The sequence below is a fragment of the Morus notabilis genome, unplaced genomic scaffold, assembly GCF_000414095.1.
Source record: "Morus notabilis unplaced genomic scaffold, ASM41409v2 Scaffold657, whole genome shotgun sequence".
Taxonomy (NCBI): Eukaryota; Viridiplantae; Streptophyta; class Magnoliopsida; order Rosales; family Moraceae; genus Morus; species Morus notabilis.
Genome location: NW_010357396.1, coordinates 105,305 through 127,788, shown reverse-complemented (window position 1 = coordinate 127,788; position 22,484 = coordinate 105,305). Strand labels below are relative to the sequence as shown.

The following is a 22,484-nucleotide window of genomic DNA, read 5'->3' as shown; positions in this document are numbered from 1 at the left end:
GTTCGACAGTCTCAGTTTACAGGCTCGGATACGCCACACACATTTCGGATCCACACACTTTACTACAAGCACGTCTTTATTTGATTTTGTTGTTTGAAACTCAAACTTCCCTTTCAAAGCTATTAAATGCAGCTTTTCCTTCAAATCATTCTTACTTGTAAAGTACTAACCAACCTCTAAACTAGATCCGTCACTGAAGGTAGATCCATGAGATGATCCAAACTCAGTCTTGTCCATACAAACTAAAGGACCAGCAACTTCTACTTCATTTAAAATGGTAAGCGGTTGTGGCTCTAGCTGTGGCTGTGACTCTGGTTGTGGTTGTGACTGTGGTGGAATATCATTATGAGTCAAAAACTCATCTGTAGCTACATTACCCATAAAATCACGATCAAAAAAATCATCATGCAAAGGATTTCTCATAATTTTGACTCCATCAATATGTTCTTCGGGATTCATAAACTTCCCATCCACTATCACGTGTAGCGGTACCTCGTGGGCTATATCCCTGAAGAATAACAAATCATCATTGTCTTTTATTACAACGGGCAACGATTTCTGTTTCAAATTCGGTACCCACGATAACTACAAAGAATGTTTTTGTCCATCAATTCCACATTTTCTACAAATCTTATCAACGAAGGTTTCGAGAGTATCATTCTCATCCATATATATGCCAATTAAATTACAATCTGTATGCCACACCCAACAACTTTCAGTATAATCCCATTTTCCTCCAATGTCAAATAATATGTCATTAAACCAAACCAAATATCCCACGACCAGACTAAGAACATACCATATAATGAGAACATACCATATAATAAGAACAACCCAAGAACAAACCAAGAACAGACTAACAACTGACTGTGCAATAAGAACAAACTAAAAACTGACAGTGCAATAAGAACAGACCAAGAACAGACCAAGAACCGACCATGTTATGAGAACAGACCAAGAACAGACTAAGAACCGACCATGTTATAAGAAGAGACCAAGAACAGACCAAGAACCGACCATGTTATGAGAACAGACCAAGAACAGACTAAGAACCGACCATGTTATAAGAAGAGACCAAGAACAGACCAAGAACCGACCATGTTATGAGAACAGACCAAGAACAGACTAAGAACCGACCATGTTATAAGAAGAGACCAAGAACAGACCAAGAACCGACCATGTTATGAGAACAGACCAAGAACAGACTAAGAACCGACCATGTTATAAGAAGAGACCAAGAACAGACCAAGAACCGACCATGTTATGAAAACAGACCAAGAACAGACCAAAACAGACCACGAACCGGCCATGTTATAAGAACAGACCAAGAACAGACCAAGAACAGACCACTAACCGACCATGTTATAAGAACAGACCAAGAACAGACCAAGAACAGACCACTAACCGACCATGTTATAAGAACAGACCAAGAACAGACCAAGAACAGACCATGAACCGACCACGAACAGACCACGAACCGACCAAGAACAAACCTTTTTTTTTCTAAACCCGGCGGATCTTCATCATATCAGACAATGTAAACTAGTCTTTTAACATGTAAAATTACTATTTTAATGGATTTTTAACTACATTCTCATCTTAAAAATATATGAACAACAACGAAAAACACCATGAGAGATATAGAAAATGAAAGACTTACTTAGTAGCTATTCTTCAAACTTCGTTTTGGACGAGAAAAAAACGTTGAATAGGCAAGATAATAATATTAATGAGGTTATGCGATGACGATGACTTGAGAAGAAGATAGGAGAAATTGAAGGCGGCTGGGAGAACAAAATGGCGCGAAATGGAAGAGGAGGAGGAGAAAGAAAACCCTAAAACCATAATTGATGACGTGGAATGCTGACGTGGAAGTTGGGTTATTTACCCAATTTATTTTTTTTTGGTGGTTTATTTACTTAAAAACACATTTTACTTAGTCTATTTATACAAAGTTCTTGTGATTCAAAGGAGTATCTTTTCCTTTGTTTTCAGGAAACTCATAAAGAATTTGTTTGTAAAAATAAACATTTTAAATAATAATAATAATAATAATGATATATAAAAGGATAGGGGGAATTAGAGAGATAGATTAAATGAAGAGAGAGATAATTTTTGAGTGATATGTTTATTCATTAATTAAAGTATGCAAAAACATAACATAGGGAAGCTTATATTTGGATAGGAAATCCTGATTAAAGTAATAAAATTTTCAAGATATGCGCAACCATCCTAAACCATAAAAAAAAAAAAAATCAATTTCTTCATACTCTTTATTTTTTGGTTGAGTGCCAACTTATTTGGATGTGATTGATCTTTCTAAAGCTTCTGTCACAACACTAAAGATGAGACCGTAATTATTGAAAGAATTAAATTTAATTAAATGAGATTAATCAATAACTTAATTAAACTGAATTGATTAACGAAAACTATGAAAATAAGTACATAAATATTAAAAGATATTACTTTGGAGTCTTTTTTTTTATAAACAATATTTAAAACAGTCCATAAATATAAGGAAAATAGTACAATTTTGAGACAGTGTCGACCAATACAGTTTATATACAGAACTACAATACATCTCAGAATTTAAAAATTATAAATTACCATTTCGAATCTCGCGCCTTCAAAGTACACGAGCCGCTTCTAAGCCGGAGCCTTCAATCCATTGATATCCATTTGTCATGTTGTAAATCTAAACCACTAACTCTGGGGGGGTTTAAAACATTGAAAACATAATAATAAAAGTGAGCATATGACCCATTAGGATATAATTTTATAAAATTTTGTTGGTTAAAAATGCTCACGATCCAAAGACATACACCCATAACCGAATTCTTCTAAGAGAAAAGATACTTGCGTAGTAATAGTCACAAAATAGCTTAATAATGAGCATATTGCAAAGCCATGATATCACCACTAATCAAGAAATGACCCGGTAGGATATATTTTGTAAGACTTTATAAATAAAAGTGCTCATGGTCTAAGCATATCATCCAGAACCGATTTAAAGAAAGGAAATAAATCTTAAAGTTCCAGTTTCATGCATCAACAAGCAATTTAATAATAAATTACTTACAGCATCGCTAAGCCTTAATTCACCACTGTAGTGGCCCGTACGGGTTTCGGGACCTACACCCAAGGATATGATCTTCATATCCCGATCTATAGGCCATCAAACATTTTATCATTTCTTAAAATATCTCATTTTAAGAAAATATATGTTAAATCCTTAATTCAGATCATTAGGAATTCAATAGCATTATTCATGCTATTTCCTTAAACTACTTTTCTTTATAAAACATATTTCTCAAAACCTTATTTAATACAATGATGGTTTAATAGCATAAGTCGTGCTATTTTCTCAAAATCATTTTCAAAATGTCTACATAGGCCGAAATCATTTAAAACAAGGCTGTGAAGGATATAGACAAAAATATCTTATCTCTCGGATATCAAACATGTGGCTAGCTTCTCATTACCCTAGTCTCCGTTTTCCTTAAAGCTTCTGTACTCGATCCTCTTTACTAGCTTTATCACAAAATCAATGTTTTAGGATATAATTCTCATTACTAAATCGAATCAAGCTCAATCATGTCTAATTGCTTCCTATTAGTGTGTCTTAACTCAATCCAAGTTTAACAAACAACTTCACAATTCAATTTGGGGTTCTTTAAAATTGAGATTCAATTCATTAGTTTGGTTTTCTCCCTTTGAATTTCGGCTTAAAATGAGTTTTTAAAGAAATTTCGGCAGCATGCCAACAGAAATGAGGAAAAGGCCAAATCTACAATTTAAGTTCAATTCCAAAACAAATCCTCAAGAAATCATTAAAACTAGTTTCCAAACACTTCAATAAGTTCAATAACTGAAAATCTCCAAATTTAATCTAAGTTCAACCACAATTTATTCAAATCTAAACCCTAACTAAAATTTATCAGATGTAACCAAAATTGAACTTTCTCAAGTTTAAAATTCAAATCAAAGAGTAGGTTTAAAGGGATTTTACCTCAAATTGGTTGATAGGGCCGTTATCTCTCTTTTTTCCCTTTCTTTCTTGATGTTCGGCCATAACAGCCCAAAGAGAGAGAAAGAGGGAGAAGAGTGAGAGAACACTGGGAGGGAGAGAGCAGACGCCGGGAAGGAGAGGACACCGGAGGAGGAAAAGAGAGAAGGAGGCCGCCGGTGAGAAAAACAGAGGAGAGAGAAGAGAAAAACATAGGAGAGAAAGAAGAGAAAAAGAAAGAAAGAGAGAGAGTGCAGGGGTGGGTCTGCAGGAAGGAGAAAAGAGAAGGGAAGGAAAGAGAGAAAAAAAAGGAAAAGAAAGAAAGTAAAAGAAAAAGAAAAGAAAAAGTGGAAAAAATGTATTAAAGAGTATTTAGAGTAAAAAGAAAAAGTAAGTGTATTTTCAAAACTGAAAGTAATTAAAAAATTTTAATGATTTGATTAATTAAAAAAATTAATATTAAGCACACTAATATATCATAATTAACATAATTAAACCTGTTTAATTTTTTGAGGCGTTACAACTTCGAAGTCATCTAAATTTTTTATCCAAAAACAAGAAAGATAGGCAATCCTAATTCAACAAAGAGTGCCAAATCAGATATATCAATGATAACAAATATAAACATCCTAATTACAAACAATTTTAAATTCTCACAAGTAGTGAGTGCTTTAATTTTGATTGACAAAATGCGGGTTGGGAAAACATCTACTTCAACCAGCACAGTGATGATAATAGTGATCTTTTTCACCGTGGTACACGCGCCGTTAGTTGTGGCGCAAATCATCAAACGGGCAAGGAAACGCAAGCCTACTCACCATATGGCGCTTCAATTGCTTGACCCTACCAACGAACTCCGCATACTACTATGCCTTCACGAGCCTCAGAATGTACCTAGAACCATAAACTTCATGGAGATATCTAGAGGGACAGCTGATCCCGGGATAGTGGTGTGATACAATGGATTTATGCTTATATTTTGATACGTCTAATTGAGTGTTTTATTAGTTTTAAAGTAGTTTTAGTAGTTAATTTATGTAATTTTAGTTGGTTTTGCATATTAGCACAGTTGGAGTTCGTAGGCGAGTGTTGGAGTAATTTTTGGAGCTAAATTGAGATTGGAGAGCTTCAACCTTGAAAGATGGCGCCTAGGCCTTGAATTGGTTCATTTGCAGTACAAAAACCCGAGAGAAGAGAGCCTAGGCTTTGTGCGATGGAGCTATGGCGCCAAATTACGGAGAGAAGTAATTTTCTGCCCAGGGCTGCGGTGCCCAAATAATAGGACCGCGGCTCTACTGTGAAGCATCGCATGGATAAGCTATTTTTCAGGCTAGGGCCGTGGCACTACTTCAAATTTTTATCAATTTGAGTGTTGTGGAGTTCCAGAAATTTACGACAATGCTATTACGATTCCAATAATTATAAATAGGATTTTTAAGGTTATTTTTTGCATCCTTTTTGGGTAAGGAAAGAAGGAGAGAATACGGCTCAAAGGAGATGAGGATTCGTTCAAGAACGGAGCTCAACTTCGAATTCGCCAAATAGTTTTACTCTTTCCTGAATTTCTTATGTTAAATTTTATTGTCATTATGTTTTCTTTTTCAATTATGTTCTAAATTTCTAGACTAGGGCTACAAGTGTAGCCAAGACATAAATATTTAATTTTCGTTATTTTCTTTCAATGAAGTTTATTCACTAAGAGTTTTCCATTCATGTATGTGTTTCTTTTATTGTTCTTAATGCTTTCAATAAATTGATCACTTATTGAATTGAATTGAAAACCTAAATTGAAACCCCATAAGGAGATTTTTAGGAATAGTTTCTAATAAAAGGAACCGTAAGGTCCATAGGACATCCAGAGATAGTAATACGACTTGCGAGAGTAATTTTAGAAAAACTAAAGAACTTAATGAATTTCTAGGATGACGGGATTCACATTTAGCAATAGTGAATTTACATGTTGAAAATATTTTTAATAGCATCCCCAGAAGGACTATTAGATAAATTAGGATTTTTCGTTCTACTACATGAATGGAAGGCGAATTTAGTGAATAATTGGAATTAAATTGTAATTGTCTTGGTGAAACTTGTATGCTCTAGTGTTTTCTTTTCATTGATCTCTTTTCATAATTATTTTGCGTATAATTTGTGCTATTTCATTTTACTTTCTCTTCAATTTTGATCTATCTCGGATATTTTATTTGTCTAGATAAAGTTAAAAATATAAATTTCAGTAATTGTTAAGCTAGTCTCCGTGAGAATGATATCTTATTCACTCATTATATTACTTGTGTGATTTGTACGCTTGTAAAAAATCACATCATAGTGTATGTCACAAACATGATTGAGCTCACCAACGAAATAGCATCCACATTAGTGAAAGGTGACGGACCAGACACCGTGACTATGATAGATAAGGCAGTGGTGGAGATGAGAAATCAAGTCACTGCAGTGGTTGAGGCCTATGTGGATCAGGATGGTGATGCCTGTTGGTTTCCGAATCGAATTCGGATGCGGAAACGTGGGGATAACGGATCAAGTATAACAAAAATTTTCATAAAACCTTTGAGATACTCTATAGATTATATTAATTTATGCACGAATAAATTAATCATATTAATTTATTTATTAAGAACTCAATTAGGGAAAATACCTGGAGGCCGATTAGGATGATAACTTGAGTTCTTTGATCTCGAACAATCCTTGCTCCAAAGTCTTGTGTTTAGAAAACCAATGTCATCCACGTCAATTACTAGAATCTACGAAGACGTGTGTGTGGGCACACCTGAGACAAAACGGGTTTAGAATAAACACTCAAATTTCCACAAACACCAACGCATGCACAATGTGGAATTTTTGGGAGAAAAATTTTCCTGCTCACTCTACTAGGGAATTTCGGCCACCCTCAGAAAATTATGTCAAAAATTGTCTCCAAAAATTGTGTCGACAATTTTCTTTCATTCTCTTATTTATAGAGTAGAATTCAAACTTCTAGAAGGAATCCAATCTCTATCTCCAAGATAAAGCTTGTTAATTATCTCCTATTTGAATTTGAAACAAAATATCCTCTTCCTTATCCTTAATGTGGCCGGCCATGCATGGGGATTCTCATCCCTGTGTGGCGCCAATTACAGATAGGAAAGGAAGAGAAAACCATCATTTATCTTGCAGTCCAATTTTGATTCAAATTCAAATTCCAATTTAAGTCAAACTTAAATTAATTTGAATTCTAAATTGAAAAACTTATCAAATAAGTTTAAAAGGATAAATTTAAATTATGTTCACAATTCAAATTCAAAATTTAAATAATCACATTATTTAAATAATAATTAATTCTTAATTAATTATTTTCGAGTGTTTAATTTTAGAATTCTGTAATTCTAAAATTCCCATTTTGCCCATTGTGTCTGGTAGAATTACTAGGATGACGCGAGGACTAATGGAGCTATAATCCCGAGATCCAATAAAATTAATAATTAATTAAACACTTTAATTAATTAATTAATTATATTAATTCCAATAGTTACTACACTATAAACTTGGAATTGCACTCTCAAAATTATAGACATAAATTATTTCTAAACTATGAAGTGTCCATTTGATATAGTCATTGCATATAGATCAATCCTCCATAAATAATTCATAATTAGAATCAGGTAGAATCCGTTAACCTCTCTAATTATATCTTCATCCTTGAATACCATTGATTCTCTACTGGATAGTGATTCATAAAACACATTCATGAACCAGAGCGCTCTAACTGATCCAAGTACCGAATCAACACTTAAAGAGAATTATTTATCTACTTATTTTTCAAGAAGGAATGGATTCCATCTCGTATAATAACATTCTCAGCTACCTACTTTATCATGTCTCCAAAATACAAGGAATAGGATTCAGGGTCTCAGAATCCGTACCGAGCAAATAAAAAAATACAAATCCATAAATAGGAGTTTGCTAAGAACTCAGGATTAAGACCATTCTATATATGACCATCGGTAGACTCAATTAAGACCATCATATATATGACCATCGGTAATGTTCTAATTAAAGATTTTAAACTTTAATTAGATTTATTACGAACATCACCTTTTGATTATTATCCTTAAATATTATCCTCTCGTATACAACACTTATATACAATGTTTAAGGTTACATAAATAATCACGGAAGTTTCATTTGATCTTCATAAAATATTTATAAATATATGCACATAAAATGATGAATAAACTCTTTTATTAAATAAATAATAAATATCCTATTACATCTCATGCTTCTAGGACACCATTCCCAACAATGACATCATGCTTAGACGAATACTAGCGCTCTCTACGTTTAGTGGATTGCCCCAAGATGTGTGCATTTTGGCTGAGGACTTGATGGTGGCCCTCATTATATTGCCATTCCACAAGAGCCTGTGAGCAGATGAGACTTTGGATGGAGGCCATTCCGGTTTTCGGTATGTCAACCATAAGGTAATGAAGCATTTTCATGGACCTTCAATAAATTGACCAATGTCACACTTAAAGAATGACTAATATTACCATAATCAATCTCTTGCTCCTTGATGATGGCTATATCTTAAATAGGTGCTGAGGAATGCCCCTTGCTCGGTAGGAATACTCGTCGATCGGGGTTTTGGATTGCTTGGGAAAATGTCAACATCCTATACATCTCTCAATGTGGCAGTCATCTTCATTGATGGTAAAGATGACAAGGAAGCTCTAGCCTACGCGGTGCGCGTGGCACGACACCGCAGAGTAAGGCTCACTGTTCTTGGTGGACACCAACTTAGACAATTCCTCAAGAAGGGCTGCAGGCAATTACAAAATCAACATTTCTGAGCAGGAAGAGGAGACCAACCTTGATGATGAATGTTTTGCTGATTTTTATGAAAGACACGTTAGAGGCGGCCATGTCTCCTATTTGGAGAAGCATCTTGCAAATTCAGTTGAGACATACTCAACATTGAGGTCATTTGAAAGGCAGTACTCCCTTGTTATAGTGGGAAGAGAGGGCAGAATCAACTATGTGTTGACTTTTGGTATGAGTGATTGGCAACAGTGCCCCGAGTTAGGCCCCATCAGCGACGTACTCTCGGGGTCGGAGTTCTCGGCCACAACATCAATTATGATCATCCAACAACACAATCTAAGGGGATAATTAGATGGTCTTGATGATGATTTCTCAATCATATAAAGTTTTATTTTTTTTGTTTTTATTTTTTGAAACTAGACAATGTAGTTTAGAAAGAGCTATAGGCATACTAGTTGTACCAAAGAAATTAATTATTGTGTACAATCATAGTTTGGTAGTGTTAAGATTTTAGTTGACAATTTATTGGCATTGATTATAAAAATTTAAAAATAGGTACTTTTGGCAACTAGCATTTATAAAAAGGATTTGAGGAGATTTGATTACTTTTGAAATCATGAAAATTCATGGAGATTTGGGATAAGTTCTTTTTTAGGAAAGAAAAGATAGTTTTAGTATGATTGAGATATTTAAATTTGGAGATTTTACAGATATTATGAGATATAATTACGTGAAAAAAGACAGCACATTTGGGTTGACAAATCCGAATTAATGGATGAGGAAAACTAATCACGTGGAGTACAAGAATGTCCGAATCAAGCTTAGTTTATCCTTGATATATATATTGTACATGTACGTGGAGTGGTTTGGCTTGCTTTTGGAAGGTGCTGTACAAGAAGCAAATATGGGATATGGCTTGACAGCTTGCGTAAAGGAAATGATTTGAAATTCAAATGTGGTGATCAAGCTATTGATTTGAAGTTAATTTGAAATATGAATAAAGATAGGGGCTGCGAGTATATTTAGAGATGAGCTAATTGTGAGTAATTAGTCAAGAGAGAATCGTGAAAAAAGTGTAGGATAGTCAAATTCAGTTTGAATTAATTCTTGGAGGATGTTGTGAAGCCTTATTTTTAATGCGTCTTTTTGCATCACATTTATATCGGGGATTGAATAGAAGATCTTCAGAGAAAAAGCCTGTGAGTTTGAGAGCTTTGAGCGTCATTGATTTCGTCCTTCAGGAGAAGGATTAAAAGCTTTCGGGAGAAAGCGTACTGCCAACCGATGAGATTTCACTGTGCAATTTGAAAACGAGTAGTGCTTACTGGACAAGACTATTAAAGAGATTCGACACGACGATAACAATGTCAAGAAGAGAGTCTATGGGTGTATAAGTTCGATTGATGTTTGTAATTTTGAGACTTAGTTGATTGTTCACTGTCTAAGCGTGGCCCCGCAAGTGTAGGTGTGCGCACCGAACTGCGATATCAATTCCTGGTGTTCTTTATGTTTCTCCACTATTATTTCATGTTTGATTACTTTGACGTGTCTGCACATAATCATTATAATTAATCGTCAGTGTTATAAAAAGTACTAATAACACTCTCTGGAACACCTGTGTAAAAAACATACATTTCAGATAAAATTATAGAAATTTATCAACGTTGTTAAGACAACTTAATTTAGTGTATAAACGAGTCTAGAAGATTAAAGAGGCAAATTAGTATAAAGTCAATAGTACTAATAAACAGAAATCAAACTTCTATAGTAATCTTTTTTTGATCATTTAGCCACAAATTAGTTTCAAAATTCTCTGAAATTAAACTCCCGTTAAAAATTGGTGTTAATTCCGTCTCTGTCAAAACCTGAGACTACATTGCCAAGAAAAAAAAAAAAGAAAGAAAGAATGAAAGTGGCAAAGCATGAAAAGTTTTGGGAACAACAGTATTGATAAACTTTAATTTAAACATAGTTATATTATTTGTTTCAATTGTAATATCGGATCTGTGGTTATACCGGAATAATTATATATATATATATATTTTTTGTTTTTTAAATGAGGAACTATCCATTCTACGTCCCCGTGGCTAATACTCAGAATCATACATACATGGAAAGTATTATTCATGCAATCTACGACTAAATTTTTACAAGAATGTAATGCTTAGCGGTTTTGATATATGCGAGTTAGTTTATATTAGGATATCCAACTCTTTTTTATAAATGTTATCTATTAATCCACGTAATAACTAATAAATAACTAATTAAAATATATCCACAAATATATAATTGGGTAAGTTACCTAGACCATCAAATTGAGAAATCTCCTAATATTAAAAAGAATAAAATCAATAAAAATAGAATAATAAAATCAACAACAAAAAAAAGGGGAAATATCGTACAGGCTACAGGAATGAAATGGGACGTAGCCCTTTAAATATATGCGAGTTTATATATATTATCTATTAATCCAATTAATAACTAATTAAAAAATAAAAGAAACGAGAGAATACAATGATTTGACATTGTTTATCCGCAAGGTGTCTATATCCACAAACATATAATTAGGAAAGTTGCCTAAACGATCAAATTGGGAAATCTCCTAACATAACTTAAATAAACGATAAGATCAAAATATTGAAAAAGGTAACTAATGTTTACTTTCCCTAACAATACCAATGGTTTTCATCTATAAATGTAGCATCTTAACGATCTCATGACTCACAAAATATTCAAGCCTTTCATTCACACGTATAATCAATACTACGTTATTATAGCTTCCTCAAAAATGGGTTCATCTTCTTCAAAAAATACGACGTGTTTTCTAGTGATGATGCTCATGTTGTTGTTCATCATGCAATATGTTAAAACGACACATTGTGCAACCATCCCTTTTAACGTAATTGTTCAAAAAGATAATTCAGGCAATTTTACCACAGTGAGCGACGCAGTAAAAGCAGCCCCCAAGAACAGCAAGACACGCTACATGATCAGAATCAAACCGGGGAGGTACAAAGAGCACGTCGAAATTGAATCGGATTTGACATACATCAGTCTAATAGGAGACGATGTAACTACAACGATCATCATCTTTGACCGCAGCAATGGTTCAGGATTCAAAACTAATGAAACAGGAACACTAAGTAAGAATATTTGTCACCTCTCGTATTAAACGTTATATATATATTTTTTTTTCCTTTTTTGCTAGTTTATTAACGTTGCAGTTTAATTTCTTAAATTCATCTTACAGTCCCATCCTTTTTGGTTTAGTTTTTTACCAACTAATTTTTATTTATTTTTTTAAACTAATTTATACTTTGCACGTGTCTAAAGAATTATAGGCTCCAAGAACAGAAAATTAATGCATTCAGATTAAAAAAACAACATATCTTTACTGATCAACGTCATTAAAATTTGTAGTGATTGTATGTGTATAAATTATTAGTTCTATATATTTTTATTTCTATGATATATCATGTTTTGGAATTAGGTGTCATGGGGCAAGGTTTTGTTGCAAAGTCGTTAACCATAGAGAACTCGACGGGCCCACAGAATCACCAAGCTGCTGCATTATACAATACAGCAGATCAATCGGCCTTTTATAACTGCATATTCCTTGGCTACCAAGACACCCTCTACGCAAAGGAAAACCGTCAATTCTACAAAGATTGCAAAATCTACGGCACTGTCGACTTCATCTTTGGTCACGCTAAAGCCGTCTTCCAAGACTGTCACATCTACGCTCGTCCGGAAACCTTAATCACCATCACCGCGCAAAACCGAGCAAGCGATAGTGAGGTCAATGGCTTCTCCTTCCAAGGCTGTCATGTGGAAGCCACTCTAGGGCTAACACCGCCGCAAAGGGCAAACTTGATAGTCTTTCTCGGTCGTCCGTGGGATAGGTACTCGACGGTGATTTTCATGCAGAGCATTTTCGATGACATTGTGGACCCCCAAGGGTGGACGGAGTGGCCCGGAGTTTCCGTTGATCACTTGTATTATGCCGAATACGACAATAGCGGTCTCGGTGCCGACACTTCAAAGAGAGTGAATTGGAAAGGTTACCATGTCTCAAGAAGTGGATGGAAGCTGATTGGTTTACGGTGGCCAAGTTTATTGATGGGAATAACTGGTTTCTGAAACTGGTGTACCTTATAGGGGTGGATTACGTAGTGTAAGTTGATCACTCGGAGTTATAAGAAATTATAAGTTCAATAAGTAATTAAGATTAGTATTAAAACGGTGGTAGATCCTAAATAAGTTTATGTTATTAAATTAAGCAGTATGTTGTCTAGTTGTTAATAGGTTTATGTTTTTTGCATTAATTTCAGTGATCTTTATTATAGGGATTTCAAATTTCACTATATTTATATATCAATAAGTACTTGTTTATCTCTCGTGTTTTTACTCTTATTTTTTGATTTTTTGGGTTTCTCTGGATGCAACTTTGTGAACTCTGCATTTGCAAGATATCTAAAAATGATTATATGCGCAGATTACAAGTTAATCAGACACAAATACAATCCAATCTAGAATTTGTCTATATAATAACGGCAATTAACCGACTACACTCGCTAATTTGTTACAAAATGATTGAATCCGAGTTATATACTGAAAATGCAATTAAGTTTACACTTGAATCAAGGTATGGCTACATAAAAACCATATTCTATATTGAAATTGAACCTACGAGCACTGCAGTTCTTGCTCGCTTGAATAGTCCTGGATTTTCAGTTTTTCAATTTTCACCCAGTAGATTTTCATTTTTTTTTTCAAATATACTCCCTTATGCCCCTTTGATTTTTGGTTTTTCAATTTTCACTCTATAGATTTTCAAATTATTTTTAAAATCTTATACTTTTTGGTGTAACCTAATTGAATTATTTTTCTTTAATTTACTATGGTTTTTTTTTTTAAATTTGTCCATTTTAATATATTTTTTCATATAATCTTTTTATATGTATCGAAAGTGAGCCTCACAAGAATAATTTAAATGACCTTTTAAAATTACATTTCCAAAATGTATTCCTAATTAAGCATTTTTTTCAAACAAAATAGCTTATCTAATTTCCCCTTGTCGAAGTTATGAACATCGTTTTTTTCCAATTATTTTTTTAAATTAAACACTTCAAAATTTTAATTCACTTATCAAAAATTCAATAAACTGATCAATATACACGTGTAAAACATGCTTCTAATTAGTTAAAAGTATTAATATTATTAGTGTTTATAACATTCTTCACATTTTTAAATTATACTCCTCTAAAATAAAATTATGATTCCACCACTGCACATATATATATATATATATATATATATATATATAGTCTCTCATGAATCTTACTTGGGATAGATTTGCGAGTGATGAAAGAAAAGAAACTAATCTCAAATAACAATTGGTTTGCTGAATTTTAATGAAATGTGCCTTGAATGTCAAAACGACATTAACTGTATATGACACGATTTTGCTAAATGCTGAACTTTGATGAAATAAGAAGAAGAAAAGAAAAAAAGAAAAAGGAATCTGTACATTCTCCAGGAGAAGAATCCGTTTTTGGGCTAGGCCATGTGAAAACGTTTCGTCATTTTTGGGCTAGGCCATGTGAAAACGTTTCGTCTGTTTTCATCTCTCCAACTCTTCCCATTTATTCCAGTTTTTTTTTTCCTTTTTTTATCTTTTCTTTTTTGTCTTCATATCTTTTTTCTATTTGCATCTTTTGATCTCTTTTTTCTTTTGTATTGCCTCTAACTTTTCTATTTATTGGGTTTCCTTCTAAAAAAATCTTATGGGTGCGTTTAAAATTCATTTCAAAATAATTTTATTTTTTATATGAAAATGAAAACGAAAACGTTTTCAATCTCAGACATAAATCATTTTTAAAAATGTATTTAGTAGTTTTATCAAAAAATTATTTTTAATATAAAAAAATCTAATAATATCTCTCGAGAGAGAAAAAAATGAAAATAAAATATGAAAAACGATTAAAAATCTTTTTTTCTTTTTCTCTCATTTTACACTAAATTAAAAAATCATTTTTATTTTTATTTTTTGTCTTTAATTGTACCAAACGCCATTTCTCTCTCGTTTTTATTTTTTTTTTCTCAAAAAACGTAAAAAAACAAAAATGTAAGAACAAATCTAACACCAAAGACTCGAGAAACCACAAAACAGAATCAAGAAAACCCAAAGAAAACAACACCAAGGTTTACCCAGGTTCGGTAGAAAATTCTACCTACGTCCTGCTGAGCTCCTCCACAAGAGAGCTTGATTCACTATTCAAGAAGAAGAATTACACCCTCTTTACCTCACCAGATTACAACAATCAGAGAAACTCCAATATTCTAGAAACTACCGAGAAATCCCATAAGTGTTTCCCAGAAAATCCCACAGAGAAAAATTCCTCTATTTACACTTGATTTTCTCACAACCCAAACACTTTTCTCTCTACAGATTTCCCTCTCTCTCACTAGAATTTACATAAGATGGTTTCTCTTTCTACAACCGTAATCTCTCGAAGAACTGAAGAACTCCTTCTCTGGAAGTGTTTTCAGCTTATATAAAATAAACAGAGAGAAAGAGGATGCTTAAGGCGGTGGGTGTAGCAACACACGTGTCATCCTCTCACTTGTTGCTTCTAGTTCTCTTAATAAAACACTGCGTTTTATCCTTGAGTAATGGATGAAAAACGACTTGTAGCATGCACCTATCAACAAGTACCAGGAATGTCGTTTCTTCATTTCTTCTTCTTATTTCTATTAGTGTTGATTCCAGAGATTACTCTCACAAACTCCACCTTGATCTCTGAAATAAACACTAACTACCTTGTTGAATCATTGCTCAATCCTTCTGAATCAAGTTATTCCAATATTAAGCAAATCCATACATTTCTGGAATTTGCTTGTTAGAACAACCTTTGTAGCCATGTCAGAAGGATTATCTTCAGTACAAATCTTTTCCAGATTTACCACCCCTTCTTCCACTTTTTCTCTGATAAAGTGGTGCTTTACCTCAATATGTTTAGATCTTTCATGGTAAACTGGGTTCTTGCATAAATGAATGGCTGATTGACTATCCGAGTAGATAGTTGCTGTTGTCTTCAGAATCTTCAATTCTCTGAGTAGTCCTTGGAGCCAAATTGCTTCCTTGAAACCTTCTGTTAAGGCCATATACTCAGCTTCAGTACTTGATAGCGCCACAACTGGTTGGAGTTGAGCTTTTCAGTTGATGCAATTTCCTCCAAGTGTCATGACAAAGGCTGAAGTTGACCTTTTATCCCTGTCTCCAGCATAATCTGAGTCTACATAACCTTCTAGTTCCAGGAGATTTGATCTTTGTTTGTAGATCAATCCGTACCCAAGTGTACCGTTCACATACCTCAACACCCACTTTATGGCAATCCAGTGTTCTTGACCTGGATTTGCCATATATTTACTTAACAAGCTCACTGCATAGGCAAGATCTGGCCTAGTGCAGATCATAGCACACATGAGAGAGCCAATAATACTAGAATAAGGCACTTTGGACATTTTAAGTTTCTCTTCCTCTGTTGTTGGTGACTGTTCTGCAGATAACTTGAAATGTCTAGCTAGAAGCACTTTGACAGTCTTGGCTTGCTCCATAGAAAACTTCTTCACTACTTTCCTTAAGTAATCTTCCTGTGTGAGTACTAAGACTTTCTGTGACCTGTCTCTTTTGATGTCTATTCCCAAAATTCTTTTGGCCTTTCCAAGATCTTTCATATCAAATTCGGAGCTCAACATATCCTTAACCTTTTTAACTTCATTAGGATTTCCACTTGTGATTAACATATCATCCACATAGAGGAGTAAGAAAACAGTGTTTGGGGTTCCTGTATACTTATAGTATAGGCAGGAATCAAAATTGCTTCTTATGAAACCTGCCTTAAGAACATGACTGTCAAATCTCCTGTACCACTGTCTGGGAGATTGTTTAAGTTCATACAAGGACTTCTTAAGCAAGCACACTTTATCTTCCTGCCCCTGTTCTTCATAGCCTGGAGGTTGGATCATGTAGATTGTTTCTTGTAGATCTCCATGTAAGAAGGCTGTTTTTACATCCATCTGCTCCAATTCCCAATTCTTCTGTGCAACTAGGGCTAGAATGGTTCTGATTGTCTTGAATTTAACCACTGGAGAGAATACTTCATTATAATCCACTCCTTCCACTTGTGTGAACCCCTTTGCAACTAACCTAGCTTTGAATCTCTTTGGCTCAGATTCCGATGAGCCCTCTTTGATCTTATAAATCCATTTGCAGGACACAAGCTTTTGTTTCTTGGGTTTGGATGTTAAAACCCAAGTATTATTCTTCCAAAGAGAAGCCATCTCTTCTTCCATGGCTTTCTTCCATTGCTTTGCTTGTGGGCCAGCTATAGCTTCATCATAGGTGCAGGGTTCTTTACACTCTAGCTCTGTTGCAGAATTTAGGGCGAAAGCAATCAGGCCACTCTCTCCATATCTCTGAGGACGCCTGATTTCCCTTCTTTGTCTGTCCCTTGAAAGTACTTAGTCATTTAGGTTTTCTCTTTCAGTAAACTCTTGACCATTTTCATGAGTCGCAGCATGATCTTCTTGGTCATTTATCTCCTGTTCTGTCTGAGTTTGATTAGTGTGGTCTTCAGGAACAGCCACCCTTGGTTCTGTGGTGTTCTCCACCTCAAACTGAAGCTCCTGAGTGGTCTTCATATCTGTGCCTGCATTAAAGGGAGTAGAAGCAGTATCTTTTTCTTCCTTAAAGAAAGGCATATCATATTCATTGAATACTACATCTCTACTAATTATAATTTTAAGTCTAGGTCCATCCTTAATGCATAGTCTGTACCCTTTAGTGCCATCTACATAGCCTAGAAAGATACATTTCTGGGATCTGGGATCTAATTTCCCTTCCCTTTGGTGTGCATAAGCTGCACACCCAAACACTCTAAGGTTAGACAAATTTGGTGGTTTTCCTGTCCATAACTCTTGTGGGGTTCTTAAACCTATAGGTTTGCAAGGACATCTATTTATTAAATAGCAAGCAGTAGTTACTGCTTCACCCCAGAAAGGCTTTGACAATCCTGCCCCAAACAACATACATCTAACCCTCTCCATTAGTGTTCTATTCATTCTTTCTGCCACCCCATTTTGTTAGGGTGTTTTCTTCACAGTTCTATGCCTAAGGATGCCTCTATCTCTGCAATATTCAGTGAATAATCCATGACAAAACTCCATGCCGTTGTCAGTTCTTAAAGCCTTTAGTTTTCTGCTAGTTTGGTTTTCAACTAGTACTTTCCATTGTTTAAATTTATCAAAACATTCATCTTTTGACTTTAGCAAGTAAATCCAAACTTTTCTAGAATAATCATCAATAATAGAAAAAAAGTACCTGGAACCAGCATATGTAGGAGTCTTTTCTGGTCCCCACAGATCAGCATGCACATAATCCAGTTTCTCCTTTGCTCGATAGGTTGAGGCCGAGAATTTTAGTCTGTGTTGCTTTCCCATTACACATTGTTCACAGAAATCCAGATGACTTATTTTATCATCTCCTAAGAGGCCCTATTTGCTTAATTCCTATAAACCCCTTTCGCTCACATGACCGAGCCTCCTATGCCATACATCTGATTTGGATTTTTCCTTGATGATGGAGGCTGCAGTTCCTATTACTATTTGACCTTGCAAAACATAGAGCCCACTGTGCTTAGTTCCTTTCAGAATCACTAAGGAACCTTTGAGGACCTTCAATAGTCCTCCTTCTGCTTTATAGGTGTAGCCTGCATCGTCTAGAACCCCAAGTGACACAAGATTTCTTCGTATTTCTGGAACATGCCTTACACCCTTTAGAACATGATAGAGCCCATCACTTAGCTTGAGAGTGATATTACCGATCCCCACAACTGAGCAAGTATGGTGGTTGCCCATCAACACTTTTCCTCCATTAATGGTCTCATAATTTGAGAACCAAGTTTTGTTAGGACACATATGGTAAGTGCATCCTGAGTCGAGGATCCATTCAGATTCTCCCCTTTGAGTTCCTACAGCCAGAATTTCAGGACTGTCATAGTCCTCCCCTTTACTGACTATTGTTGCATCACCTTCATTTGACTTCTGTTTAGCTAACTTTTTCTTCCACTCCTTGCAGAATCTTTTGATGTGGCCTGGTTTGTTGCAGAAGAAACATTTTCTTGATCCATTCCTTGACTTGGACCTAGAGACCGATCTGATCTTCTTTTTCCCTGCATATTCTCTTTTGGGGTTTCTTCCTCTTGAGAATAGACCTTCATCACCTCTCTGGGTCAATTCATTTTTTAGTTCTAATTCTCTGGATCTTAGAGCAAATAATACATCCTCTAGAGTGAGACTATCTCTGCCATATTTAATGGCATTCTTCACTTCTCTAAATGTTTTAGGCAAGGAGATTAAGAGAATTACAGCTTGATTTTCTTAATCTTTTCACCAATATTAGCAAGATCTATAACAATCTTATTAAAAGCATCAAGATTATGTTCTAGACTCTTGCCAGTATCCATTCTAAAACTAAAAAGGCTTTCTTTCAGATAAATCTTATTGGTTAAAGACTTCGTCATGTAGAGTTGTTCAAGTTTAAGCCAAACCTTAGCTGCAGTGTCTTCATCATTGACTTGTCTCAGAACATTGTCTGCAAGGTATAAGATGATAGTTGAATACGCAATTTCCTGCATCTCGTCTTTTTCATCATCTGTACCAGAGAAATCCCTCATATCTCCTAGTGCTTTAGCCACTCTCTGTTGCACCAAGATTGCACGTAGTTTCTTCCTCCATAGGCCAAAATCTCCACTTCCATCGAACTTTTCAAGCTCGAACTTGGATGTTCCCATGATCGCCAGTTTCTTGATTCAGAGGACGAATTCAAGAATCACTCGTCTTCTATTCCGAGTCTTGCAACAAACTCCGTATCAACCAAGCTCTGATACCACTGTAAGAACAAATCTAACACCAAGACTCGAGAAACCACAAAACAGAATCAAGAAAACCCAAAGAAAACAACACCAAGGTTTACCCAGGTTCGGTAGAAAATTCTACCTACGTCCTGCTGAGCTCCTCCACAAGAGAGCTTGATTCACTATTCAAGAAGAAGAATTACACCCTCTTTACCTCACCAGATTACAACAATCAGAGAAACTCCAATATTCTAGAAACTACCGAGAAATCCCATAAGTGTTTCCCAGAAAATCCCACAGAGAAAAATTCCTCTATTTACACTTGATTTTCTCACAACCCAAACACTTTTCTCTCTACAGATTTCCCTCTCTCTCACTAGAATTTACATAAGATGGTTTTTCTCTCTACAACCGTAATCTCTCGAAGAACTGAAGAACTCCTTCTCTGGAAGTGTTTTCAGCTTATATAAAATAAACAGAGAGAAAGAGGATGCTTAAGGCGGTGGGTGTAGCACACACGTGTCATCCTCTCACTTGTTGCTTCTAGTTCTCTTAATAAAGCACTGCGTTTTATCCTTGACTGATGGATGAAAAACGACTTGTAGCATGCACCTATCAACAAGTACCAGGAATGTCGTTTCTTCATTTCTTCTTCTTATTTCTTGATTCCAGAGATTACTCTCACAAAAAACAACTCCAAACACAACTCCAAACACAACCTATATATTTTAATATCCACTTTATTTTTTTTTTTTTCCTTAGTTTATTTCCTTGCAACGTTTTGTATGTTTTTCCACTCAAACTCAACGTAGGAAACATTTTTTTTTTTTTAACGTTTCATTTCTTTTTTGCTTTCTTTTATTTTTTTCCCCTATTTGTGAGTTTCATTCGTTCCCTCTTTCCCCATTTATTCCATTTTTTTACATTTTTGTTTTCTCTCTTTTGTTTGTTGATCTTTTCTTTTTTGCCTCCTTTCTTCTTTATTTGCATCTTTTGATCTCTTTTTTTTTTATTATTATTTTCTCACTTTTCAATTTCTTGGGTTGTTTCTCCACAAATACATTATATATTTTAATATCACTTTATTATTTTTTCCCTTTGTTTGTTTTCCTTGCGGGATTTTGTGCGTTTCTCCTCTCAACGTAGGAAACGTTTTTTTTCTCTTCCTTTATTATTTTTTCACTAAAATCTAGTCGTAAATGACAAAGACCAAATTGAAATATTATTAACTCAGATCTTTTTAGTATTATACCTTTTGAGTGCTTTATTGATAGAAATACACATGGAATAAAATGTTTGTCTTTCACAAGGTTAGGCTAAGGATCCTTGGTCGTACTAAAATCATTTCTTCAAATCAAGCGAGTGAATACACGATGGGAATTATTAGTGGAAAAAATAAGTAGATGTTTAATTCATAGAGTCAGAACTATAATTTAGAACTATTCTAATTTTGTGTGTATTTTTTATAAGAAAATATACTATAGCGAGTCTCGAATCATGATTCGAACCATAACATGAATCTCCTTTCTAAACGCAAAGATAATTTTCAGAAAATATTACAATTTAAGAGGTGATTGGATACGTTGTTTTGTTATTTTAACATAATATCGGAAACAACCTGTAACACGATATATTAGAAGCCATAAGCATTGCTTAGAATAATGTGTTCGATGATATGGTATCCCATATTTTTACGCAATATCACAAACGCAAGATAAATAATGATATATGTTAAGTAATAATGAGACACTTAAAAAATCATTTTTTTTATAAAAAGTTCAAAAAGAAATACTCTCGGGATGGATTTAAGTAGTGCTGAAACTTTGGACGGGCCGCCCGTGACCACCGAAAAGTCTGAATTTTTGCCCGATGACCGAACCCGAAATGCCCAAAAATTCAGGTTGCCCGACCCGACCCGAACATTGCCCATGGACGGGCTTCGGGCAAAGGATGCCTGCCCGTGCCCGGTCGGCCTGCCCGATGCCCGACCGGCTGCCCAAATTTTTTCTTTTTATATTATATTTTTATGTTGTTGAAATAAGTATTTGTATAATTACAATGTGTATATTACAATTTGAAATATGAAATGAACACTGAACACACGAACGAACTATATAAAAAAAACTACTTCTTCATTGATTTTTAAATTTGTAATTCATGATTGCCTCATTAAAAACCTTACCAAGAAAAACCCAATTGGGATAAAAACTTGGTAAGGAAAAAAGAGTGCAATCATTGTGGGACGAATTACAAATTTGATGAACTTACAAAGTCTATACAAGATTACAATAAACACTATACAAATTAGAAATTACAAAGTAAATAAATATTTACAAAGAAATTATCAAAATCAAGCAGAAGGATCATCTTGAAAATTAAAAGTTAATCTATTAAATTCGTCGATCCATTCTTGGTTTGCCGGTGAGATTGTATCGTGTAAGCGTTGGTCGGAACGGTCCCAATCCTTGATGCACACCAAAGCTTCAACAATATCCTGCTGCAATGCGTTTCTCCGTTCTTCAAGTATTCGGCCGGTTGTACTGAATGCTTGTTCGGCTGCAATGGTGGAGACCGAGATTGAAAAAATATCCATTGCCAGTCGTGTTAGGATCGGCTAAGTTAATGCTCGTGCCCTCCACCACTCAACCAAATCAAACACCTCACTACTGTCTACAACTAAGCCCTCACTCAGGTACGCCATTAACTCGTTGAATCCGCCACCACCTCTTGATGAAGATCCACTT

General features: G+C 34.7%; 1 protein-coding gene and 1 pseudogene across 1 annotated transcript; both read left to right on the top strand.

Moving 5' to 3' along the window:
• Positions 1 to 4,695: 4,695 nt before the first annotated feature.
• LOC21395711 lies at positions 4,696 to 9,205 on the top strand (annotated as a pseudogene).
• Positions 9,206 to 11,609: 2,404 nt separating this feature from the next.
• Positions 11,610 to 12,961, top strand: LOC21395710 (probable pectinesterase 56). Its single transcript, XM_010089916.2, has 2 exons — positions 11,610 to 11,964; positions 12,312 to 12,961. Exons 1-2 carry the CDS (start codon positions 11,610 to 11,612, stop codon positions 12,959 to 12,961), a joined length of 1,005 nt encoding a protein of 334 aa, XP_010088218.2.
• Positions 12,962 to 22,484: the final 9,523 nt, after the last annotated feature.

Bases quoted from the DNA above. Each gene is read 5' to 3' on its own strand.
- LOC21395710 (XM_010089916.2), top strand. From the start codon at position 11,610: ATGGGTTCATCTTCTTCAAAAAATACGACGTGTTTTCTAGTGATGATG. The intron at 11,965-12,311 runs GTAAGAATATTT...TTTTGGAATTAG, and splicing joins TAATGAAACAGGAACACTAA to GTGTCATGGGGCAAGGTTTT.